Source organism: Seriola aureovittata, chromosome 7 (assembly GCF_021018895.1).
Source record: "Seriola aureovittata isolate HTS-2021-v1 ecotype China chromosome 7, ASM2101889v1, whole genome shotgun sequence".
NCBI classification, from domain to species: domain Eukaryota; kingdom Metazoa; phylum Chordata; class Actinopteri; order Carangiformes; family Carangidae; genus Seriola; species Seriola aureovittata.
Genome location: NC_079370.1, coordinates 4,218,254 through 4,245,143, shown reverse-complemented (window position 1 = coordinate 4,245,143; position 26,890 = coordinate 4,218,254). Strand labels below are relative to the sequence as shown.

Sequence of the window (26,890 nt, the reverse complement as noted above, 5' to 3'; positions counted from 1 at the left end):
ATGCTTCGGGGTCTGCAGTTCATCTCCAAAAAAAACTTTAAGTTAAACTCCCTACACCCCAAGACTATAAGCATTGGGATCAATATCTGGTCTCTTATCAGTGAACTGTGACCTCTAACTCTTGACCTGCTGACTGTTTGGTTTCCTGTGATGTTGATGACTCAGCAGATGACTGGCAGGCCTGTCAAGCTAATACATCCACGATTCTCCTCACACCGAATGCATAGGGGACGAGAAAGAGATTTAGCTTTTAAAGAGTTTGGAGGTCGGATTCCCCCTTTTTTAAAGAGACAAAAACATGAGCAAAAGTGTAAAGAATAGACTGCTCGAATGCAAGCTGCAACTGTTGTCTAGCTAACTAGCTTCCTACCAACGGTATTAGCCAACTACAAGGAGTAGCCAACATCATTACCTGCATTAGTTTGTGTGGTTAAAAGTTACGTCAAAAAAAAAAAAAAAGTCAAGTTTACATCGAGAATATCCAGTGTGTAGCATTTCCCCGATCCTGGATGCTAATGGAGTTTAGGCTAACGTTTACACTTCCTCAACCACTGCAACATTAGCCGAGATAGCGTTACGTTTTCCCAACGACGAGTTACTCCTCATGCTGAAAAGCTTTTTTGTCTAGTAACATTAAAAGTGAAACATACTGTGAAATACAAGTAACCGGCTCTACACTGCATTACAGGAGCAACGCTGTTTCTTTACTTCTGTCTTCTATGTTAAAAATCTTGTGAGACCTGTTAGCTTTAGCCTCAGTCTCTTACCGCGTGATTATGTATGTAGCCTTCAAATGCATATTTAAGATCATTTTAACAATGCCTAAAAATGTAGCCTAAAATTAGCTTTATTAGCTAGCTGTAGCGACAGTGAGCATTGCAGCCAACAAAATCAACAGTCACTAGCAAGAAGCTGCTAATGTCGACCTCTGTCTGAAACCAAGGGGCTATTGTTTCAAAAACCTGCCACCATTATGACTGTGAACTAAATGTGGGCATGTGAGAACAGAAACAACAGTATCATCAACAGATGTGTGATTGAAGTGGAAAGTACTGTCACTTAGTGAAATACCTTAAAGTTTTAAATCAGGGCTGTAAAGGACTAAAATCAACCAAACTCAGACTTTTTACAACAACAGATCAGCCCAAGAGTCGTGCTGCCTGAGCTCGTCTCTCCGAGAGCAGCAGAGAACCAGCCTGTGGATTCAGGCCGAGCAGACAAAACCCTGCCGACTCCACCACCACTGTAAAATTTACAACCTTCGAGTGCAATTAAACTGGCATGGCTGTAAGTGGTGGGGGGTGAGGGGGAGGGGAAGGAGGGGAGTCGGGTCTCTAAGGCCTCATCCTCAGTCTGACAAAATAACCCCCCCCCTCCTGCTTTTCAGCTGCCGAGGCTCATCTCTCCAGATCCCTGCATATCTACAGATAATAACTGTATTTATATTATTCATGCTTTAAACCGGAGAACTACATGATCTAAATTATGCTTTTAACATTTCCATGTCAACAGCTGTGAAAAGGACAAAATAAAAAAGACAAAAACATTAATTGACTGAGCAACTGAGCTAAATGTCAAATATACAATAAAACTGGTCTCAAAAACTTCACTTTTAGTTCTCAAATATTAACCCCTTCAGCACCAGATCAACAGCTGTGCCTCTCAAAAGTCTCAAAATAGCTTCAAATATGGACGTGTGGCACATTTTCTGTTTCCAGTGTCACAGAAATAATTCAGATCCTTTCCTTGAGTAGAAGGTGTGATACTGAAATATAAAAATGCTCCATCAAAAATGTAGTTCCGGTAAAAATACACAATACAAGTGTCATAAAAAGTTCTCAAAATAAAGTAAATGGAGATGGAGGTCATTTAAATTACTTTATACACTGATGAGTGGTGTTTTTGTTATATGGAAAATCTGTAAAACTACAATATTTCCCTCTGGAAGTATAAAGCAGAAATAGAAATACTCAGATTTCTGCTTCGGTACAGCACTGGACAATCCACCACTGTCTGTTTCAGAATAAATGAATAAATATCTACTTGTATTCAAGATTTATGAAGCATTACGTACATGCAGAGTTTAGTTTAGTTTATTCCGTTCTGAAGGTGTTAAATATGGTCAGTCTTTACACAGCAGTAAACCAGCTGATCAGTGAAGTCTGGGAGTGGTTTTGGCGAAGCTAACAGCAACTACAGGCCCTGAGCTGTCTCATACCTGATGAAAAACACACTTTTATTCAGGTTTTCCTCCAGTGAAACCACCACTAAACCTCCGGTGAACACCTACCACTTTATAAAAGGAATCCTAAACTATTCAGATTCAGCAAAGTGCTTTTAAAGCCAAACTCTAGGGACAGAATGACATGCAACAAGTGTCCCGGGAGAAGGTCTGAAACACACTGTGGTGACACACAGAGAGACACGATCCTGAAACCGACAGGGTGACCCTCCACCTGCTGCCACTGACACCTTCGACCGATCGACTGTAAGACCACAAACGGCCCACAGCCCTGTGATCTGTGGCGGGGCAGACAATAGGCAGATGACACAGCTGCATATTTGAGATGCCAGGTGGAGGAATCTGATCCGCTGGGATCTGAAACAGTGCAGCCTCCATCACCTGGTACAGAGCTGGTCGGTTCACAGAGGTTTCTCCTGCACACAGCTCCATGGCAAACAGTTGCACATGTTCGACCGCAGAGACCCATCTGGTACAGGTTTGGTACCACATCTGATTCCCATCTCTCCGAGGAAAAGAGATAACAGCCAAGAGAGGGGAAACCCTTCAAATCTGAGGTGATTCTTCTCAGGGACAGAGCGGATGTGGATAAAGTCGTGTGTGATATTTGCAGAAGTCTATATTAAAGTTAGAAACTGCAGAGGAGGAGAAACCTGTGTTTTGAATCAGCTCTAGCAAATATTTTCTCCCTTTGTTCATTCAGTTATAAAGAAATTCAACTACTGTCGTTATGGAAACGCTCCAACTGACCCCTGGAGGAACGGAACCCAAATAAATAACCATAATCAAATCTATTTAATCCAATGCCCCCCACCTCCCCCTCCCCCTCCCCTCTCAGCGCTGGGTCACGCCAGTAAAAGCAGGTCAGCCGCACGAGTCGCTGCTGTTTACCCAGTGATAAGACGCATGTAGGCCGGGCGGCTGGTGGCGCAGCCCGGCCTTTACGCACCACCACCGCCACCACATTAACCTTTCATTCACTCCGGTTCTTTTATTCTCACTTCTCAGCGGCGCTGCAGGGCAAACAAACGAGATCCTATGATGCAATGCGGCTGTCAGAAGGGGAGAGGGCCGGTCGGAGAACGCGCTTACACCGGGGAGAGAGAGGCAGGAGAGGCGGCTAGGCGGGGGGGGGGGGGGGGGGGGGGGGGGCAGAGAGGCTGTTAAATTAGGACTGGTTGAGAAAAGTGATTTACACTTCACAGCCTTAAAAAAAGTGGGTTAATTATAACGTCTAGAGACAGAAACAACAATCTGAGGGAAGATCTCTTATAATTTACCTGAAGCTTTTCATCTTAAAGATCCAAATCCTTCTTTAGCTTCACTTCTGTACGTTTGATATAAATTACTTTGATTGAGAAAACTGCAGCAGCGAATAACAAGTTCTGCTGCGAACAACAAGCGTGCCAGGGTGGATTTCAGTGGCTTTTTTCTCCGCTGTAACTCCGTTTCTACTGGAGTCTCTGCAGGGTGGCACAGAGAGGATAACCCGGGTTAAACTGCAAAACGAGTTTGGATAATTTAATTCTCCTGCCCTAAAATACCGTTTGAACTCTCACAGGCAAGATGAACGAAGCTTTCAGCAAGAAAAACCCACCGAAAACTCATTTTACGCAACTTCATAGAGATAAAAACACAAACTAATAAAAAATGTGTTGATGCAACGTGCGGGAAGGAAACGGTAAAAGAAAAAGGCATGAGTGCTTTTATCCGCACACTGTTGAGTTTGTGTCCTGGTGATCGTGCACTTCACTGGAGGCTGAGTCGCAGGGTTCATGAACCCTGTAGCTGACCAGCACATTACTGGAGCTCAGAGACTCAGGTGACTTTGATTTGGGTGCGCGGAGACTGAATGACCGTGGAGGGGTTTGGGTAGATTTTTACGCACGGTGGCTGCTGTGATGTGTTATTACGGAGCCACACGATCCCTTTAATCTCACCTGTGATCAGCGGAGAGGAGGACCGGGGCGTTTGGAGCAGCAGCAGAAAGCAGAAGAAAAACCTACAGGTGGACCAGGAGGGAGGGTTCCAGCAGCGGAGCAACATCCTCGAGTTTGCTCCAGGAAAAAAAACGATTCAAAAAGTTTTTTTGCGGAATAAATAAAGAAAAAATAAAAATAAAAAAATCAATCCAGAGATGAAGTGAAACAGATCCACGTCCCACGTCTCTCCCGCAGACTCTCTTCTTTATTCCAGCCGGGACAGTTTGTCAGTTTGCGCTGAAATGCAAAGTGACACTGAAGCAGACGCTTTCAGCGACATTAAAATGACAAAGACGCGCCGGCAGGCAGCACAGAGCGGGGGTGCGCATGTCGTGCGCGGACAACAGGAGTCCGTAAACTAATGGAAAACATGCATGAGGAAAGAAACAGTCCCAAATCCCGCAGATGTGAGAATCCCAAGGGGGAAGCAGCCCGGCAAGTCCAGACCGAAGAGTCCGAGCTGATCTGAGCTCAGATAAACTCGCACGTGCTGATTTATACGAGCTGGAGAAGAGAGCGGATCTGATCAGTGAGTGAACCCGCTCCAGGACTAGACTCCTCTCAGTCTGCGCTCCGAATCCACAAGTCCGTTTGGCACATGGATGCTCGATGCGACTGTCCGGGACGGAGGAGTGGACTGCGCTCTCTCTCTCTCGCTCTCTCTCTCTCTCTCTCTCTCGCAGCAGTGTAAAGAGTCGACCTGCCTCTCCTCCTCCTCCTCCTCCTCTCCTCCTCCTCCTCTGGTATTAAAGCGGACCTCTGGTGTCGGAGCGCACCACAGAGCCAGAAAGTCCTGCCTCCTCTGTGAAACCCGGGACCTCCTCCTGCCTCCAGACCTTTGCGAAACCTCCTCCACAGACCCTCTCTGGTCCTTTCCTGCAGACATCTCTCAGTCCTCTTCCTCCTCCTCCTCCTCTAGACCCCAAACCCTGCAGAACTCCTTTTCTTATTGTAAGATTTTAATAATCACAGTCTCTCTGCTACTGAACCTCTGTGTACTGTAAAGCTGTGTGTGTGTGTGTGTGTGTGTGTGTGTGTGTGTGCATGAGAGAGAGAGAGAGAGAGAGAGGAGAGAGAGAGAGAGAGAGAGAGAGAGAGAGAGAGAGAGAGAGAGAGAGAGAGAGACCAACCTCCTTCTTTGGGATCTAGTTTCATTACCAACAAGCCAGGGGAGCTACATGTGCTTCATGTCACCAGTAAATTTAAGTGTTTTAGAGGAAGAAGAAGAAGAAGAGGAATGAGGAAGAGGAAGCAGGAGGACTGAGGTCAAGTGCAACATTTGTGTCAAGGAAGAAACAAGAAGTTAACTTCCTACTAAAATACTCCCAGATTCACACCTGAAGTTTTTCACTGCAGGAATTCATTAATTGAAAAGAAAATTGAAAAGAATTAATTGTTTCATTACAACTTTTTCTCATGTCTTTTTAAAACAGACTCTGTTTACACTACATGGCCAGAGGTTTGTGGACACCAGTCTTTCAGTCTGTGGCTGTTGTTCATGATATTTTAGACGTCAGTTTTTCTGACTTTAAATCAACAGTTTGTGTTTGTTCCTTTCCTGTGTGAACGTGACCGTGTCAAAGCCAGCTAAAGAAAAAGAAAGGCTTTCTGACCTCAGTCCCGTCCGGCGCCGTTGGGTTGAACTGGATCACCTGACATCAGTGTTGGACCTCGCTGATGCTCCTGTGGCTGAGTCGCTGCAGCAGGTTAGAAAGTCTGATGGGAAACCTGAAACCAGAAGAGAGTGGACACTGTTAGAGCAGGTTCGGGTGTCCACATACTTGTGGCCACATATTGATTCTTGATTTAAATATTCATGCCTTGTTTTCAATCATCGTCAATGACTCCTTGTTGTTGTCAAAGTGAAGTTTGTGGCTCTTGAGAGGGTCAAAGGTCAGTGGTATCAGAGCCGGGGTCTGGGGGACCCTCGTGGGACACTGATGTGGCCCTGACAGGCTCCGCAGTGAGCTGAGGAAGAGTCTGTTGTCATTGTTTCTTCATCTCTAATGACAGTTTGTATCTCACATCTAAATTAAAACCTCTTGTCGTGTGATTCTCCCGATGCGGACCGACGCTGACGTCACTGTCGTGGTCGTAACGTGCGTCTGTCTGCGGCGAACAAACTCTTCTACATTTTAGCATTGTGTTGCAATAAATCTGCAGCCTGGAGTCGACATTAAATTCTTATGTGACAGATGAGGCGGGTTGCATGACAGTGTGTGTGTGTGTGTGTGTGTGTGTGTGTGTGTGTGTGTGTGTGTGAGTGTGTATATGTGTGTGTGTGTGTGTGTGTTTGTGTGTGTGTGTCTGGCCTCTTTAAAGTGAAGTTCGTCAGAAGCTCAGACAGGGAGGAAAAGCGAGTCTTCAAAGAAATAATTAGGACCCACCCAGCAGCTTTTAACTGAGCTTCAGCCGCCGCTCGATCTTTGCTGCTGCATGCTGGAAACACACACCAGCCAGGGACGGCCCAGGTGTGTGTGTGTGTGTGTGTGTGTGTGTGTGTGTGTGTGAGACAGAAAAAGGAGGAAGAGAGTTAAAACAGAAAAGTATCAGAGAGTGCAGAGAGGAGGACAACAAGAGAGTGTTTAAGAAAAGTGTTAGAAAAGGAGTGTGTGTGTGTGTGTGTTTCAAAGGAACAGACAGCATCAAAGAGAGAGTGTGTGTTCAAAGAAGAGTGTGTGCTCAAAGAGGAAGTGTGTGTGTGTCAGAAAGAAAAAAAACCAACAACATAAAGTGTGAGAGAGAAAAACACTGATGATTTTTGAAATAAAATGTTTGAGTGTTAGAGGTGAGGAGTGTGTCAGAGTGAGAGAGGTTGAAGTTCAGTAATATTAGCCACTAGATGGCAACAGAGAGAGGAGGGGGGAGGGTAGGGGGTTATCTGGTCTGACTGTACACACACACACACACACACACACACACACACAGTCCGGCCCTGACACACTCGTCTGCTCACACTGATCTGTCCACTTGACTAAAAAAAGCTTTGTTGACTTTGTTTGTACCATTAAAATAAATGTTAAATCAAACACTTGTATGGATGCTGGATGATTATCAAATGCAAAAACATCATTAAACATTTCAGTCAGTGATTTTTATCAAGAGGGAAGGAAAAATCACCTGATGAAGATTCAAGTCTGAGTTAATCTTTAACACTCTAATCCTGAAATGCTTCGAGAGTGGAAACAGACATCGTTGCATCTAGGAAGGAAACGTAAAGAGGAAATGTTGCTTGATGTACTAAATAAATATCTTGAATGAAAAACAAGATACTGAGCTCGTCTCTGACACACCTGTGTGAGGAAAACAGGACGTAAGTCTGTCAGTTGTTGTTTAAAGAGTGAGTGAAGCAGACGATCATCGGGATGGACGTCTGGATGTACAGCGACAAACACGATGAAGACAGTGACTCATATCTGGAAAAAAAGTTAGGAAATTAAGAAAAGGCGTTCTTTCACTGTGGTTAAGAAAGAAAAGAAAAGAAGGATCATCTCAGGTTTTGAAAAAGCCTGCAGGAATGAGAAAGAGAGCAGCTAAGATGCAACTAAATCCCAGATGATCGTGTTGACATCAAAAATGACTGTGATGAAGGAGGAGGAGGAACTGAAAGCATTCAGTTGAGCAATGTTCAGTAGAAAAAGACAAATGATACAAACGTAAACACCAGGATTTTTGTGATTTTGTAATTTTCTCATGAACACAAAAGAAAGAGTGAAGAGTGAAAAACAAAAGGAGCAAAGGAGGAGCTACAGTCCACCTGGCTGAGAAGTGGCTTAAAGATGCATTGAAGCATCACTCAAACTGTCACAGCTGATATTTTTGTCTAACAAGGATCATTTCTAAGAATGACTCATGTCCTCAGACGTCACATTTTCTCCACACGTGAACCTCAAAAACAAATGTCAGGAGAGAAAACAGCTGATTCCTTTGAGAGGAGGCTGTTGAAATGTTGAAACTACTGGAGGTGAGTTTTCTCCTCTGTGTGATGGAGGCAGCTGCTGCTGCGGCACCAACCTGGACTGGATGAGGTTCTCAGAGGTTCTCAGAGGTTCTTCCTGTCCTCAGGCTGGCAGCAGACGGTAGGCGTGGCCCCGGGTGGCCCCGGGGTTAAAGCCCCCTGCAGCCGGCAGGTCTGGCTCTGAGAGGCTGTGGGGGGGGGGGGGGTTGGAGGAGGAGGGAGGGAGGGAGAGGTTAGACCCAGCTGTCTGAGTCAAGCCACACCAACAGTAATGCTGTTTCCACCAAAAGAACATTTCCAGGAACTGAGGAACCTTTTTAAGAACTCAGGAACCTTCCTGTGTTCGAAGTGGAGGAACCTTTAAAAAAGTCCCCGTACGTTTTCTGACTCATTTTTTTATAACAAAATGCCTCTTTTCTCTTCCTGTTGACATTTAACTTGTGTCAGATATGAACTTATGCCTCGGCTGATGTTGTCACAGCTCAGCGGCATCATTCAGCTCGAGAGAGAGGAGGCGGTTTGACAGAGTGACTGTCAGATCAAACAGCGCAGCTCCCGACAGTCTGAGACGACTGATCCCGAGCCAGTACAACAAAAACAACAAAAACCTGATTTCACACGAGAAGCTACCTGAGTTACAGCTTCACAGATCTTTTGCTGCTTGCGGGACAAAGACATCCATCACTGTCCTGTGTGCCCCTCCTGAAATACATCACATTACAGAAGCTGCATGTTTTCTACCTGCTGTTATTGTCTAACACACTGACACCTCAAAGACACGGTCGAAAAGCTACATAAGAGTTTTCAGTATCTATTAGATCTGTTATCACTGATGAGCGTCTCTGTCAGTGTGATGACGCTTCACGTCCTGCAGTTCCTGGACAGACTGAAGTCCTGAATCAGTCGGGGGGAGCAGCAGCAGCAGCAGCAGCAGCAGCAGCAGCAGCAGCAGCAGCAGTGGGTGGAACTACTCAATAAAAACACAAACTGTGTCATGTAATTGTTTTACATTTTACATCCTTGTAAGCACATAAAGTGCAGATATTTCAGAGCTTTATGGAGCTTTTTAATGAACTATTTTCTGCACTTTTTCCACAACAGACGAAACTCCCTGGAAACACGAGTAAAGAGTGTAAATGAGTGAAGCTCCGGGTTTGACCGGTGAGTGGTTCAGGAGTGTTTTCAGGGGAGAAGTGTTGTGTTGTGTTCGAGAGCTGCTGTGGGAGGTCTGGGATCTATCACTCTCCTGGTTTTCTTTTACAAGCCTCTCACAGGGAAGTCAGACTACGAGTTTAATCTGTGTATCGCCGCTGTCGGTCAGAAGCCACGAATCTGCAGGAGGTCCGTGTTTCAGGAGGGAAGAAGGGTCATGAAACTCACTCAGCACGTGATCGAATTTGTTAATCTTCCGATCAAGAGACGACAAAGAGAAAACAGTCAGATTGAAGTTGTGGAGAGAATTTTCCCTCCATGTTTGAAGCAGAGTTCAGTTTTCAGCTTCTTACCTGCTGCTCCGGACCAGAACATGAACACACACACCAGAGATCCTCCTCTTCTTCTTCCTCCTCCTCCTCCTCCTCCTACAGCAGAAACACAGTTTTTAAAGGTCAAAGAGAAAATATGTTTCAGGAGGAAAATCAAACTCACCTGCTTTAAGGTGTCTTCAGAACTGGAGGGAACCACACTGACCTTCCACAGATAATTCGGCTGCAGCGCTGTCACACCAGTGTAACCAGTGTGCAGATATACTGGAGGGTTTCAGACACCTGTGATGACTGATGACTCTCACCTGTGACGAGGCCTGATCGTACCAGAGAGTGGTGCAGCCTCTCATCAAAGCGTCTTTTTTGCAACAGGTGACACTAGAGGCAACCGCTCCCTGGGCTAGCCGCTGAGCTAACGCTAGGCTACCACTGCTAGGTACTAGCTGCTACAACTAGTTAATTGAAGCAGGTGAGTCGTGTGAAGCAGCTGGTCGTCTCTTACTCGCAGGGTCAGGGGGTTTGAACCCTGGCACCTCCTGCCCAGTTTGAAGTGCTCTTGGGCAAGACATTTAAACCCCAGACTGCTCCTGACGCTAAAGGCAAGCTGTAAAATGCTTCGGACAAAAGTGCCTCACAAATGCAGCCATTTAACATTCAGTCAGTCACAGTTGATCTCCCAGTTTCTGTTTCTCTGAACTTTCACTCACCTGCTGACGTTTTGTTCTCAGGTTTTTTTTTAGATAATGTGATTCAATGAAGAGTAACTGAAGCTGGAGAGCACGTGAGCGTGGTTGATAACAAAGCAGAAGGTCACAGAGTTTATTCAAAAGATGAATTTGACAAACCTTCTGGCACCAGCAGACCGGGTTAACGAAGGCAAGTGTTTCCAAATGTTTTAATACAATATTAAGCAAACCGTAGAAGAAGGAACAGAAAATATGATGATATGAGGAGTTTTATTTGTATTTGTATTTTTTGTTGTATGTTGTGGTAAATTTCCCAATTAAAGGTCAAAATATGACCTGCCACATTCCTCAAAGAACAGATGCATAAATATGAAAGTTACCAGAGGAGAAGAAAATATGATCTAAAAAGATCCACAAAGCAACATCACTTAGGCAAAGCTGCATTACCATGGAAACAAAATATAATTTCTGGTAATTTTCCCCTGGGATCAAAACATAGGATCAGTATTGTTCACACAGAAAAGAAATCCGAGCCACTTAAGTTCCCTGTGGCGGAGGTGAAACGTTGCTGACGCTACAAATGTGCAAGCGGGTAAAATGATGCGGCAATTATCTAATCCAGTTTGTTTACGCCTTAAACCCCGAGAGACAGAAATAAGCTCCAAAATAAAACCCACACAGAGCCGGCTGCTCCTCGGCGTCTAAATCCAAACTCTGCTTTTATTACACTGCGTCCAAACGGCTGCTGCGGCCCGGTTACACTTTCATTGTTTGGTATTGTTTGTTTGATGCTTTTTAACGGCTGGGTGGTTCCTCACATCAGAGCGGCTTTACTGGACCCAGGCGTGAAAGATGGAAGACGTTAGTAAAGAGCAAAAAAATCTGGAAAAGTGCTCAGACACAAAAATATAAAACACAAAGAAGAAAGAGAAAAGCAGCGAGACGGAGAAGAAAGAGAAAACAATGATGGATGATGGGAGAGAAATGACCCTGGATGTCCAGACGCTTCTGTCTGTGGCTGTGATTCGTCTCTGTTGTGGTTCAAATGTCCGTTGGCCAACCGGCTTTCACAAGCACAGCTTCTTCTAGCAGCAGACACATTTCCTTTATTGTTTAGCTTCCTGTTTATAACCTCAACCGCACAACAAACAGCATCAGAAACAATCCCAGAAAAAATGGACAGTTTAAAATCATTCAGACGGATGAGACGTTCGTAATTTAATTGATACTTTCTGGCTCTACTTTACTGGTTTTATTCTACGCAGCAGGCCATCTTTATTTTGAAAAACAAAAAAACAAATGGATCCTACATTTACCCACAGTGCAACTCTTTCTTAATTGCAGAAATCTTTCAAACTCAATGGCCCTAAAAAGCTTTCTGTTAAAGATTTGTAGTTTGTACTTGTAGCTCATCCAGAGGCTCAGATTATACATCAAACAGCTGTTTTCAGGTTGAGTAGAACTAACCATGACTAGTTAACTGATTTGATAGTTAGTTAATGGTTGGGGATGACAACACCACTAAACCTCCTGAAGGACATTTCAATTCTATTTCTATGACTGAGTCAACTGTGTAAGAGCATTTCCCATCGCTGGTATCCACATGATGATTGTGCAACGCACTAAACTTGGGTTTGACCAATCAGAGATGTTTATTTTCCCCCAACAATTATTCCAAAAATTCAAAATATCTTAAACTGCTTGTGGCCCCTGGACCCAGAGACGTAACGTCGGTTTGCTGGACAAAGGAGGTAAAGTTCCTGAGATCCAGAAAAAAAAAAGCTCAGTTCAAGACTTCCAGGAAAAGATCGTGTGGGTGGATAAGGGGGTTACTGAAATAGGAAAGAAAACAACAAAGAGAGGCTGGTAATTTTGTGAGAGTTGATAGATGGAGGGATGGAGTGGTGGGAAAGAGGAGAAAGGAAGCAAAAGGTGAAAGTCAAAGGAGCTGATGAAGAAGATAAAGGAAAGAATAAGGAGGAGTTAGCGGAAGAGGAAATGGAGATTTGAACTGAGTTAAATAAAGAAACAGAGAGAGAGAGAGAGAAAAAGAAACTGATAACGAGTGAGTGATGGAGAGAGAAGGTAGAGGAAGGTGAGAAGGTTTGAGGTTTCATGACACAGACGGGAATAAGTCGACCTGAGGAGGGAGAGTTTGAGGCAGGGAGGTAGAGAGGAGGAGATAAAAAAAACAGACAGAGGCTGAACGAGTGAAATGAAAACATTTGAGTGACGGACAAACAGAGAAATTGAGAAAGAAGAGTGTCTTTGCGGTTGTGAAACTCTATCTGCGGCGCTGCTAAATGTACACAGAGTGGAAGCTGCTGCCAAATGAAACAGCAGCAGCTCAATCTGCAGGAGAGAGAGAGAGACAGAGAGACAGACAGAGAGAGACAGACAGAGAGAGACAGACAGACAGAGAGAGAGAGAGACAGAGAGAGAGAGAGAGCTTTGTCTCCAGAGCCCAAGAGAAAAGACGAGAATAAAACAAAAACAATCACTTCAAACGCTGTCACACCGAGTCCTGTTCAGTGACATGACAAGTGTTAGCTCGGTTTCTACACTTCGTCCGCAACCGCCCGGGGGGAAACGGAGAAATGTGATGTTGTAATGTCGTGCTGCATTTGAGAGATGATGGAGAGTTGGAAAATCCAACTTTTTTTTTTTTTAGCTACTGGGGGAAAAAGGTCCTTTAAGTTCGAGTTCAAAGACGGAAACTCAACAAGGCTTTTATGCAACGTAAAGCTCGGGAAGTGATGCACCTGCGCCGCCATCTTTCCTCTCATCACCAGCAACCATGGATTACTAGAAACCACAAAACACCTTAAGTTTCCTACTTAAGAATGCCACTTTAGGGAGTTTCTTAATGGAGTTGCACAGAATCTCTTCAAAGGTTTCCTTAGTTAAGGAGAAAAGTAGTGACAGAGATTTTAGTGATTAAATTCTACTGCGTCATTGAGGGTGTCTCCTGGTCGCGGCACAGCCCATAAACGCACCATGTTGCAGTTAAGACGTGTGAGTCAAACGTACCTTTATATTTTGTCGCTAAGGTCTTATGTGCAACGGTTTAACTGACTTCATTGACTTGATTCCTCAATTATAAGATTAAGATAAGGATGAAAAACTTAAAGATTAAACTTAAGGGAGTTTTGTGCAACTTAAGGAAATATTAACTCAGACTCTGAGGAAATGGCTCCAGGTGACGTCGCTAAAAAGTAGTCAGATGGGTTTAGAAACATGACGACCAGACATAAAAACGCCAACAGTTCATCCGGACTATCTAAAGGTAAAACTGAGAGTGAACACACCTGAGATGGATGATTACAAAGGGCCGATGTGGTAATAATTTACTGTTTGGCTTTGTAAGTTAATTTGGGGCTAAACTTGTTTGTTTTCATCGCGTCCCATCGACTGACTTCTCACCAACAAACCCGGTGAGTGCCACGTTATTATTTTCAATAAGAATGGGCTGAACTGTGAATGTCTGACCTCTGGCGATGGAGGGAACTCAGTGTCTGTCACAGTAATGATTTACTTACAGCTTCAGCGTCAGTGCAGGAGGAAGTCGACGCGGCGCAGAGCTCTGAGGGAAATATTAACTGTGGAGTATCTTTCGGTCTGGAGGGAGCAAGAGGAGTAAAAAAGCAGCAGGTTATTTGTCCTGTAGCTGTTTGAATAATAATCACACCAGAGAATGAAGCAGGTGAGAGTGACATTACCTCGACCTCATCATTACCATCCTGTGAAGCAGAACAACAACAAACAAGGAAACAACGGAATGAAAACAGAGCACTGACTGAAGGCTTTGATTACCTCAGTAGATTAACTTTTATTACTAAATATTTCATAAATATCGTTTATTTCATTCTCAGACTCCTCGGTTGTGGGGTGGGGGTGGGGGGTCTTCTTCAGGCTGCACAAACGACACAGTTCATTGAAGTGCAGAGGGAGTTGTGGCTATAAAAGCAGACTCCCAACAGGAGCCTGGTACATCTGCACGGCTAACACAACAGTACAAAACCTACTCTGTATTACAAACATTCAAGGTGTTGCGACACAGCACACAGGAAGTGCCTCGTGTCCAGCGGGAACCTCTGTAAAGGACGAACCGATGCTCGTTCGAGCTCATCGGTTTTCACCTGTGCTAAATTATTTAAAATCTAAAAACACTGAAAAAATAAAAGGGACACAGCCGAACTGGATCAGGGTTAAAGGTCAACAGAAGCCGTGACCTGCGCCTGATGAAAAGCTTCCCGGTGGACAGAAGCGTCGAAGCTGAACACATGGACATGGAGCAGACGTGTAGCTGCTGGGATTGTTTTGGTTGAGCTGCCACAGCGTCTATGGCTGAAGTCTTAAAGTCTGGCAGAAACAAAGCTCAAAGCTCCTAAACTGGTGTGTGTGTGTGTGTGTGTGTGTGTGTGTGTGTGTGTGTGTGTGTGTCCAATGTCTTACATTTTAGTGAGTTGTAAGTTTGTAAATCAGTATCTCCAATATCAACAGGATTCGGTTTGTAAAACCTCGGCTCCACATTTGTTTTCCTTGTTGATCAGTGGAGAAGAAAAACTTCTCTCACAGCTTTCCTCTGTCATCTTCTCTATTCCCCTGTTTCATTTTAAACTTCACTAATAAAGTCTTTTTCACCCTCTGTGTATAAACTAAGATGTAACTGTTGGTTCACCCCAAGGAAAGTTTAGTTTCATTCAACAGTTTGAACTCTTAAACTAGATGATCCACAGAACAAACAGTTTTCATTGGAACTACTTTCTACCGAGGAAACAGTCGCTGACAAACCCGTTTACAGGGTGGACACGTTGCTTGTTGAACTTTTTATAAATGTAATTTTTGAAAGCTCTGAGCACCACAGACAAAATCTGAAACAGAAATCTCAAATCTAGGGCTGCATCTCACAGATAATAGTGTTGACACGATATCCTATACTTTCTTCGAAACCTTACTGTGAAGAATACAAATCTAAAGCTATCAATTTGCATTTTTTTAATGCTTGATATGTGACTCTACACGTGCACGTCGACTTGTTTGCACGAGCCACCAAAAGCAGGAAAAAAAAAGTTTTCTTTGTGATGTGAATGAAAGAATTCGTTCAGTAACCTTGTGCGTTTTTCGTGTTATTCTAAAAACCTACGTGTGTGTTGCTGCTGAGACTCTGTTCTTCCTCTGGCACTAGTCACGGTCGTCTTACAGTAACATATCGTATCAAACCGTATCGTATGGAGCTGGTTCAATACGCTGCTAAATAAATACGTGCGTAACATGGAGCCTCTTCTTCATAGTGTTCCTGAAGATGGGCAGAAAAGGCCTCGGGTGTTAGACGGGCCTGCAGGTTCTTCTCCTCCTGATTGCCACCCTGCTTTTTTTTTTTCCAGAAACGCCCTGTTGGTTTCCACCGAACACAAACAGTCTCAGGTTCGACCCCGCTGCACCACGTTTATGTCCATCAGCAGCTGTGTGTCCTTGAACGTCCCACATTTAAACAACAGATCTGGCTGGAGGAGGTCAGAGGGGATGGTGGTGGTGGAGGTGGCTGGAGGATGTGGCCTTGATTTACCCGGAAGCAGCCGGGCGGCTGGACGCGGCGGGCGGGTTTATTCTTAGCGGCGAGGCGGGGGAGGCTCTGGTGAGGCCCGGTGCCATGCGAGGGGGGTGAGAGGGCGGGGTCTGACATCACATCCAGAGGAGAGCGTGGGCGGGGGGGTGGTTTGGGGCCTGACTGGGATTAGGGAGGCGCAGGGCTGTGGGTTCAACTGCCGCTTAGGCCAGACGACGAAGACGAGGAGGAAGGAGGAGGAGGAAGGAGGAAGCAGAGAGTCAGCGAAATGTCTGAGGAGGTGGAGGAGGAGGATTTAGCCTTCGTCCTCGCTCTCCCTGGGCTCAGACCTCACCACAGTCCCTCAGCGCACACACACCAAAACTACTGGATGTGGTGTGGTGGTTCAGCAGCAGCAGTGTGTGTGTGTGTGTGTGTGTGTGTGTGTGTGTGTGTGTGTGTGTGTGTGTGTGTGTGTGTGTGTGTGTGTGTGTGAGGGTCAGCTATTACTAGGCGATGTAAATATGTGTCCGGGAGGAAATGACTTGGCTGCTGAGATATGTGGCGTTGAGTGTATTTACATGTAAATATATGTTTAGACTGCATATGTGAACATGTGTGTTGTGGTCTTGTATATGTTTACATGTACACTGTATATACACACATATGTATATTTATATGTGTGAGCCCCTGTATGTATATATGTATGAGGTCTGGACATGTATCTTGTGTTGTGTTTATGCGTGTGTGTGTAAGTGTGTGTGTGTGTGTGTGTACCACTGGAGCTTATTGCACTGATTCCTTCAGCCCTCTCCGGCCTCTGGCTCCTTCTTCTTCTCTTTGACCTTTACTGAAGATTTCTTGGACACTTTCTTGTCCCCCAGTTCCTTGCTGGACTCCTTCCCTTCCTTTTCTTTGTCCTTCTTCTCCTTCGATGACTCCTTCTTCTCCTTGGAGGAGGAGGACTCCTTCTTGGACTCTTTCTTCGTCTCCTCCTTGGGCTCTTTGGCCTCTTTGCTCGAATCCTTCTTTGACTCCTTCTTCTCCTTGGACGACTCCTTCTTTTCCTTTTTCGCCACCTTGACCGGCTCCTCTGCGTCTCCTGCCTCCTCCTTCACGGCGGCCTCTGACGACTCCCTGGACACCTCTTTCTTCTCTTTGTCTGAATGTGGAAAGAGAGAGGACGGCCATTAGTACACACATCACACAGTACGTCATTCTCAGCTTCAGCTGAGACTCGACTTTCGACTTAAGTATTGATAACGTCCGAAAAACGTCAGACTCACGCTGGTACTCAACACACACACACACAAACACACACACACACACACACACACACACACACACACACACACACACACACACAGAAATATTATTAGTTCTGCTATTTTAAGAGTCACACTAAGTGACATTAAAGCCGATCCATCCACCATGTTTAAAGGAAAAACAAAGCTTTTGTGAAACAATGACATAAACCTGTCCAGGTGGAATAAAATGGGATGTTGTTGTGTCTCCTCTAATTTCCTTTGTGGTTCTTTGTTTTTAAATTCATTGTGAGTTTTGTCAGTGTGGCTGATCGTGTCAGTGCTGCTGTCATTAACCTCTAATTAAGCAGATTAATGTATTAATCGGTGAATAAATTAGTATTTATGAGACTATTTCACAGTTGCTCTGTTGTCTGACTTCGTGCGGACGTAGCCGCGGTCTGGTTGGAGGGTCGTGGTCAAGACGTTGACAAGCAGCGGGTTGCCTTAAACACAGTCCGTCTTCAGATGCGTCGTCACGTGTCTCTTCATCATGAGTGAGAGTGAGGACTAAGTGACGTTTGCACAGTCAGTTGTTTTGTCCTTTAATGGTACGATGCAAACACAGATCAGCTCTCAGAGGTCTCAAGCATCCAGACAAATTGAGCGACAACAGCACCTGTTGCATGACAAAGAACCCCCACTTAACCAAAGTACCCCCCCCTCCCCACCCCCACCCCTGCCAAATACAAACACACATTCTGCAGCCCCGCCTCCTCCAGATTGGACTGGCTCTCTGATAAGATGATAACGGGACCGTTGTCTGCCAACAATGAGACGCACTTCTTATCTCCATGAGAACAGAGAGGGTTTAGAGACTGGAGACTACAGCCTGGTATCTCACTGAGCGTGTGTGCGCATGTGTGTGCGTGCATGTGTGTGTGTGTGTGTGTGTGGGGAGACTGAAGTGCAAGAGCAGCCTCCAAGGGACTGCGTGTGTCTCTGCATGTATCTGCCTTTGCATGTACAGTATGTGGAGACTGCAGACTGCTCCATAAAAAGTGTGTGTGTGTGTGTGTGTGTTCACAGACTCCAGAGAGGAGCTCTAATCAGACCACTCATCGTCTAGAGCTTGGAGAGAGAGAGAGACTCTGTGTGTGTGTGTGTGTGTGTGTGTGTGTGTGTGTGTGTGTGTGTGTGGCAGACGGCTGCCATAAACTGTCCTGAAGTATGTAACTCACTGAAATGAAACTGAAATTTTTTATAATGAAGTTTAGACACATTTAAACATCTAATCAAGGGGAATTTACAATTAGTTGTTCAAGTTTGATTTGTCAGGTGTCACCAAATTCATTCGGCATAAGAAAAGAATCTGCGGCACTGCTGTTAGTGAGGATCGGACATGTGTTCTGAGGTAATAACAAATACATTTGAAAAGAAAGATTGAGGAAGGGGAAACATTTGAATCCATGAGGAAGGTGAAAATAAAACATTGTAAGATATAGTTTACTGTGTAAAAATTCTCAGAAAAGTTCACCCAATCTTACAGAATTTGCCAGATGAACCTCGCGGCGTGAGCTTCAATTTTTCTGGTCTCATATGATAGAAACAGATATAATAGATAACCCTGTTCCACTGTGTATGAGACGGATGGACTGCATCCTTCTGTTCCAGTAGAATTAGACGACGGATGTCATTTCACATCCTTTATTTCCACGGCTGCTCGCACGGGATGGAAAGTGAAGACAAACATGGAGGACGTTTATACATCAGCAGGTTCAAATCAGAGTCTGCAGCTACAGTTTCACACTCTAACGGACGGTTTACGACACACTGACTGAGGAGGCTCATCCAACCGCTCGTGATTTCCCCTCCCACAGCGACTTGTCTGCCCACCCGACATAGGGGGAAATAACTCAAAGTAGCACACTACCTCATACACATCGGTACAAACATGAACACAAACACAAAACACTCTAATTAATGCGCACATGCAGAACAAGTGCGAACAAGTAATTTGCGAACACAAACCACACAAACAGGTGACCGCAAACTGTTTGTGTAAAAATGACATGCAAATGTTGCCTCTCCCTTTCTCTCTGTGACCTCAGAGCTTTTACAGCGAGACATGAAAGGAATTCTGGGAGAGGGTGTGTCAGTATCGAAGCAATAAAGATGTAGAGGGAAAGAAGTCGTGCGCCTGTTTATAAATCTAAAGATATGCACATATGCCGGCCTAATATGTGTCTTCAGCTCCGGCCCATGTGTGTGTGTGTGTGTGTGTGTGTGTGTGTGTGTGTGTGTGTGTGTGTGTGTGTGTGTGTGTGTGTGTGTGTGTGTGTCGTGACAATATGTGTGAATCAGTGCTGTTATGTGTGTGTTTGTGAAAATGATATTAAAGCATGTGAGCAGTTTAATCCTGTAGCGACAGTCTAATCCTGACTGGATGTTAACCGTCTGGTCACCACTACACACAAACACACACACACACACACACACACACACACATACACACACACCTCTGTCTGCACATCACCCCTCAGCAGCTGAACTAACAGATAGCAGGAGTCTGTGTCTGTGTGTGTTTTGTGATGTTATTTGATGATTAAAAACTCTGCAGCAGGACACTTTCCAGTCACTGGTCGTGTTTCCATCACAGTTTTGTTGCCACATAGAAACAATTTTTTTATTTATTTTTTGTCTGTGTTTCCACTGAGTGATGTTATGCAGATAAAAGCTTTGCGCGATATTGTTGCAATTAAATGTCGGCGACAGGTTTCCAGCAGTCTGCCTGGTGATGAAAGTGTGTCAGAGGTCAACGGGCTTCACCTCTCCTGCTTGTTTTTTAAAGGTGAAGTGACAGGAACATTCACAGGATTCCTGCACCTTTAATTGCAGGTTGTTAATTGCATGTTGAAGGGACACAATTTAAGAATCACTTCATTATTGGTTTTGATTTTATTTCTCCAGGATGAAACTCATCATTCACCTTATGGGTAAATTCGATTTTTTATTTATTTTTTTGTAACTTTGTTGAGCCCGTCCTTTAACTTCTCTGTTTTTGATACAACGGCCGATCAAGACTTTCTGAGATTGAGGAATCTTTTTAAAGGTTTTACTTATTTATTCATTTATTTTTTAATAACAATACATATAAAAATAAAGGTTTTCGCTCTTAAAAGCTAAATTCCAGTATTATTATATTATTTATATTATACTATTAACTGATAAAGATGTGATGCATTTACCTGTTGCTAGCAGAGTATAACTGATACTGGATAGCTGCTTTTTAAAAAATATATATTCATACGGCTCTAAACACATTTAAATATTTTACGCTGAGAAATAAAATTTCTGTTGCAGTTTTTTGTGTTTTTGCTTGTGTTGAAGTCTTGTGGTGCTGAAATGGACAGCTCCTGTAAAGATGACTCCACATGCATCTTCTAATTTGATTCAATATATATATATATATATTTTTTATTATTGTCACAGTACTTTATCTATACTTCAAATGTTGATTGTATGAGTTTCGGTCTCGGTCTTTCTCATGCGATCACTTGTCATCACTTCGATGATGTTGTTGTTGCGTCTTTTAATGTTTGATTTTAATGCTGTCAGCACTTCAGTTCTCAGAGGTTGTATTTGTTTTACTTTATCGTCGAAGCGCGGAGGTTCTTACTAAAGAGTCGATGAAAAGGAAGTGATGGTGAACATGAGGTCTGGTGGGAATGATCCAGGACATTCTCATGTGAGACCTTGGATCTGCGTAGAATAACACTCTTATAAAAGCAGAATCTGTGAAATCTTTCCTTGCACTTGTGCGTCAAAAACCATTTTCCAGCTCCCAGGGAAGCGTTCGTCTCCTCCTCGGTTTTCTTTTTTTCACTACACAAGCAGAAAATAAAAGAGCGCGTGAGAGCCGGGACCTCGGGGGAGCAGTAGCAAAGGGTTGATAAACATTGACGTTGTAAGACAAGATGGCAGCTTCCCTCCTGTATGGAAATCCAGAGGGGGTCAGGTCACATCTCGTCAGTCTGCTACCTCAACAAACTAACAAAGTGGAAGCCTGTAGACTAAACAGAGCGGAGGCCGGTGCTTCGTGTCCTTCCGAGCAGCCGGGGAACGAAGTGACGTTAAGCCCTTCTCACATGGGACACGGGAGCTACCTGGAAACGTCTGGTGGTTTTCATCAGGATTTACCACGGTCCGCAGCCATTACAATCCCATGTGAATCTGCTACAGCCGTGTCTGGATGGGATCAGTCTGACAGGAAACCATGGGCAATGTAGTTCCTTACATTGCACATCATTTGCTCCGGTGAACGATCCTTTAGGGAATAAACCTATTATAATATTGCTCCCCTAAATTACTGAGGAGGTGTTTCATTTTCAGGGAACATGCTTTTCAGCAAAAAAAAAAAAAATATGGGAAATCACCCCGCTCATGCAGAGGCTGCCTCTAATGACACGATTCCCCTTGTGTGGTTTGTTAGCTGGTTCTTTGCAACTGACGCACTTGGTTGTGCGTCTCCTTCAACCGAAGTTTAGTTTTCCATGTTTCCATATTCATCTTAGAACATTTTAATTTGAACAGAGATGGTTTATTAGTCCATTGTGGTAACTTCACCTCAAACTGTATGATTACTCTTTTTTTTTGTCATGGAATCAGTCTTCGTGTATACGTATTAGTCAGGTTTGGGTTTGTGGTTGCCAGTTCAAATCCCATGGTGAACTGTGGATAGGAAAAGTGAATGAGTAACGCTCGGTGAACACCCAGCTGCTGCAGGGAGCTGCTCCGTGGTTGTAGTGGGCTGGAAAACAGCACGAAGCCCGACTGTCCCTGGAAACATCATGATTTGAAGTTACTGTGCTGCTGTTGTTTTCACGAGGGCTTCAACATTTTTCATTTTACATTTTCTGATGTTAAACTGAATTATTGATGTAAAAAATGGCGGGTGGTTATAGCACTGTTGTTTCACAGATGAAAGGTTCTTTATATTTTTAATCTCTCTGCTTTGCATGTTTTAATTTGAGATTTTTGTGCCTTTAAACTTCATAGATTTATGTGATGATAAACATGAGTTTGATAAATGAATTAAAAAGGCAGCTCAATGCAGAGCTGACAATCAATTATTGATATCTCTGTATTTATTGATTGATCTATTGACCTGACTATTTTGAAATGTTATGTCATATGTCTTTTCTTCCTTTTAAGATGCGTTTAAGGCATCTGCGTATCCGCTGCGTTCAGTGGTGTTACGTCATTAAACATGCATCATGTGACACCTGCAGCGCACGGGATGAGCGGTGCGGATGAAAGCCGACAGGTAAAGCAGCCATGATGTGTGAATGTGATGAAACCCTTGATTTTCTGCAGAGTTTATGGGCAGTGATGCCGAGCAGTAGGACAGTGGAGTTGATGAGCGTGGAGTCAGATGAAAAACATTAGGTGGCGTCACTTTGACGTGTGATACACATCTCTGTGCTGCCCTTACAATGAACCTCAGAAGTTTTTATATATGTTCTCCAATACGGATACACAGTGCGTACACATGAATAGATATTCACATAATCCTCTTAAGACAAAGATCCTCCTGTAGCATTCCCACAGTGCTCTGACCTCTTCTTTCAACCTACCCAGCCTCTTCATCTTCCACTGGAGTTTAGAGGGCAACACTTGTTTGTTCCTTGTGGAACAAAAATAAAAACCACAGCAACAAAAGTCAGTGTGTTGATTAGATAAGGTGAGCGACGCTATCTGTGCTGCGTTCAAAGCCCACGTTCCGCCTGAATTCCCGTGTTAGCAGCAGATCGCGGCGTTGCATTCATCTGCAGGCAGCCGTAGTCAAAATAGAGGCGGCCGCCCAGATTGCCCGCATCCCGACCAATCGGCATGGAGGAGACTGCAGCTGAAACCTGCCGATTTACAGAATCCACTCTGCAGAGAGTGTGTGAATGTGTTTGTGAGGACGAGAGAGGACGAGAGAGAGAGAGAGAGAGGGAATCTGCCAAAGAAGGACTGATTGGATCTGTGGTGTGGTGTGTGTCTAGGAGTGTGTATCTGTGAGTGTGTATGGCGACTGAGATCATTTGTGCCTCTGTTTTTTTGTGTGTGTTTGTGTTTGTGTGGTTCAGACGAGGCGGTCGCACAGGACACAACAGTATTATGTGAAGTCTAAAAACAAAGCTGTGTGGTCAACAGCGTGGGAAACACACAAACACAACAGACGGAAAAAGGCTCAAAAGTTGATTGTTAAATACTAAGAATCATCACTCAACTCACAAAACAAACGGTACAACTCGAGACACACACACTGGACTCACACACTCACGTGTCACCATAAGACGAAGGCTACACACACGCACTTCACGTGAGCTACGTTTACATCTGCTGTCTGAACCACTCCGGCGTTTTCAAGCCTCTATCTTGATCCGTTTTAGTTTGAAAACTCTGGGTTGTGTTTTAGTCCGGACGTGCGGAGAAGAAGACGCAGATGATTGGGTCTCGTCGGTCTCAACCACCAGTGGCAAAAGCAACACGGATAACGAGCGTTACGAGTGCTGCCGACCTTGTTGTCTTTGCTAGCAGCTGTTAAATTCTGCATTTTAACGCTACAACTGTCTTTGCTGTTCCTTGCTTAAGCATTTTCTGCAACCAAGCAACCGCAGAGTGAACAATCTGCTTCCTGGCACACACACGTCCAATCAATGTGTGTGAATGGTCGTGTGATTCTCCTTTTTAAAATGGAGAAACGCATCAGTGTGGACGTAGCCAAAGTGCGATCACGCAGTGCACCTCTATGGAAACATCTGCATCACTGATGTAAGAAGATTTTCCCTTTAATTTCTGGGTTGGGTGTCGCACAGCGTCAGCATCAGCTACAGGCAGAGTGAGGAATACAGATGTTGTCTTCGGCGGCTTCTTTTTTTTTTTTAAAGATTTGAACATCTGTCACTTTCCGTTTACTGGGAGGAAGACGCGGCTAAAAAGAACAAGCTCACAAACATCTCTCTGATGGTGGTGGACGGCATTCTGCAAAATGTGGGAAACAGCTAACTGACGAAGGAACAGACGACAGAGGAAAAAGTGAGTTCAACAACGAAACAAACCCTCAGAACACTTTCAAATTCATAACAATACCGTCTAATTATATTTAATAACGTTTAACGACACAAAAGGAAAAAGGAAAGTGTGTGAGGAGAGAGAGAGAGAAAGTTTGACAGTGGCTGGACAGGCAGTGTTTAATACTATTCTTGGTATGGAATGTGCTGTTGAAGCACAGCAGGCCTGCCCATTGCCTCGTGTGTGTGTGTGTGTGTGTGTGTGTGTGTGTGTGTGTGTGTTTGCAGACCAATGACAGCTTAGCTATGATTGTAAGATTGAACCTTGTGCTACACCACCCATGGAGCACTACACACACACACACACACACACACACACACACACACACACACACATACACACAAAAACTGTCTTTGCAGGAAAAACAGATATTTATGTGCAAGTGGGCACTTGGGCACGTACACACACTTACACACACTGGTCATTACAGCAGTCTGCGTCTCACAGTGATGATGGGGAACGTCCTCGCCAACTGCAGAAACGTTTCTCGTACACAGAGGAAATGAGAGAAGAGGATCTGAACCCGTTTACAACATCCGAATCCTTTGAATCCTTTTACTGAACCCAAGTTCAAGTTTAAATAAAGTCAAAGATTCAGGTGAGATTACTCAGCGCTGAATAACGGATGTTTTTAATCTATATATACATCCTGAACACAAGGTGAGTAGCATGAGATATGAAAAGAAGATTAAATGTGTAGAGGTACTACTTTACTTTTGCAAACATTACCTTTTACAACCTAATCGCCCAAATACTGGAGGCTCTGATTGACAGATAATAAACTGAGAGAAACTCCTCTCTTCACAGTTCAGTCGCAGCCGACTTTCACTCTGGCCTTAGGGCGAGATAAGGCGTCTTTATCCCTCAGCCAAAGTGTTAGTCAGATCATCGATCGTCTGAAACCCCTCCCACCACCACGGCTTTCCGAGCATCACAATTGGAGATTATATTCGTTGTGACTTTCTAAAAACCCGACGATCAGACAAACGCGTCACACATCGACTGGCCAGGTGTGTGTGGAGGTGACAACTTCTTTCACTCCTCACACAACCACTGCACACAAGAAAATAGAACACCATGAATGTCTTCAAGGAGAGATTGTCAAGAAACATGAACATCATGATCATCCTCAGTTTCTCACCCCGCTCTCAACCCTCGTTAGAGTCTGACCAATGAGAGGAGAGTACGAGGTAAAGGTGGAAAACAGAGGAGGAAAAGGAAAAAATAAGAAGATACAGTATGAATAAAATAAGAAAGGGAGAGAAGAAGAAGGTGATTTATGTTTTTAAATAAGAATAAAAGAGAGAAAAAGCAAAGAGAGACAAAAATGTAAAGAGAGAGAGAGAGAGGCTGAGTGAGACCACTGCTCGCTCGCTCTCTCTGGGTGTGGTATAGTGGGTGGGTTCATTCCCGCGGTCGGCCAAGATATTTTCTCTCTGCTCAGCTACGCCCTGCTACTAACCAACACACACACACGCACGCACACACACACGCACGCACACACACACACACACACACACACACACACACACACACACACACACACACACACACACACGGATAATGTACAGAAAAATATACAGTGGCCGGTCGGAAGAACCAGCGTTTTGGCCTGATACAAAAGGACATCAAATTTTCCAGGTCTGGTGGTGATATAAAATCTCTTCATCACACACACACACACACACACCACACACACACACACACACACACACAAATACACACATGCACGCCTCCGGCAACTTCCTCACTGCACTCTGCCTAAATACAGCCAGCCACATCAGAGAGGACATTTACAAGACTGGGCGATCTACACACACACACACACACACACACACACACACACACACACACACACACACACACACACACACACACACACACACGTTTGCACATGCAAACTCAAATACAAACTATACACATACCATATGTCAAAATACTTTGTATATTCTTTGTACACAAAGTCACAATGACAACGCTGCACACAAACATATACACTTTGCACAAGTGAACACACACACACACACACACACACACACACACACACACACACACACACACACACACACACACACACACGAACTGCTGTACTACTTTGCAGAATGAGAAATTTAATGTGTGTGTCTACTTGGCTTGTTTGTTGCGGTTTGTCGTTTCTGCTCTGAGACACAACAGTCCATCCCTGGAGAGTGTTTTAGCAACACACACACACACACACACACACACACACACACACACACACACAGTCTGACAAACATTATTCTGCTTGGTTTTACAGAAATCCCTCTGCATCACACACCCACCAAATATGCCCAGTATGCTTTTGTTAAAAATATAACCTGTGTGTGTGTGTGTGTGTGTGTGTGTGTGTGTATGGGGACGACTGGATTTTCAGTCTGGTCAAGCCACAAATGGTCTGCCAACATCACTCACACACACACAGGCACACACGTGTTCACACTGTGAACACAGAGGGAGGATGAAACTCGAGCTCAGCCGCTGCCCAGAAAAAAAAGAAAAAGAAAAAGTGATGTGGTGGGAGAAGTCGTGCGTCGTGTGACCAGGAGCTCACAGGTCTGAGTCCTAAACAGCTGATGTGTCGTTAACAGAAAGTGGGAGGACGA

The 26,890-nt window shown here is 44.3% G+C and overlaps 2 protein-coding genes across 4 annotated transcripts in view; both read right to left on the bottom strand.

Annotated features, from left to right (window-relative positions):
* bmper (BMP binding endothelial regulator) overlaps positions 1–6,400 on the bottom strand; it is a 30,542-nt gene extending 24,142 nt beyond the window's left edge. Inside the window, exon 1 of one of the 2 annotated variants that reach the window (XM_056380536.1) lies at positions 5,838–6,400. Coding sequence is in view for 1 of the 2 variants with exons in the window: in XM_056380535.1 (XP_056236510.1) it covers positions 4,183–4,288 (106 nt within the window). In the remaining variant the exon portion in view is untranslated. Of the gene's footprint in view, positions 1–4,182; positions 5,138–5,837 lie in introns of those variants that run through there. The other variant, XM_056380535.1, reaches the window with a different exon arrangement.
* Positions 6,401–14,156: 7,756 nt separating this feature from the next.
* Positions 14,157–26,890, bottom strand: part of bbs9 (Bardet-Biedl syndrome 9) — a 163,996-nt gene continuing 151,262 nt past the window's right edge. For both annotated transcript variants that reach the window (XM_056381493.1, XM_056381494.1), the window contains one exon: positions 14,157–17,062. In XM_056381493.1, the coding sequence (XP_056237468.1) occupies positions 16,704–17,062 (359 nt within the window). In that variant the 3' untranslated portion in view covers positions 14,157–16,703. The remainder of the gene's footprint in view (positions 17,063–26,890) is intronic.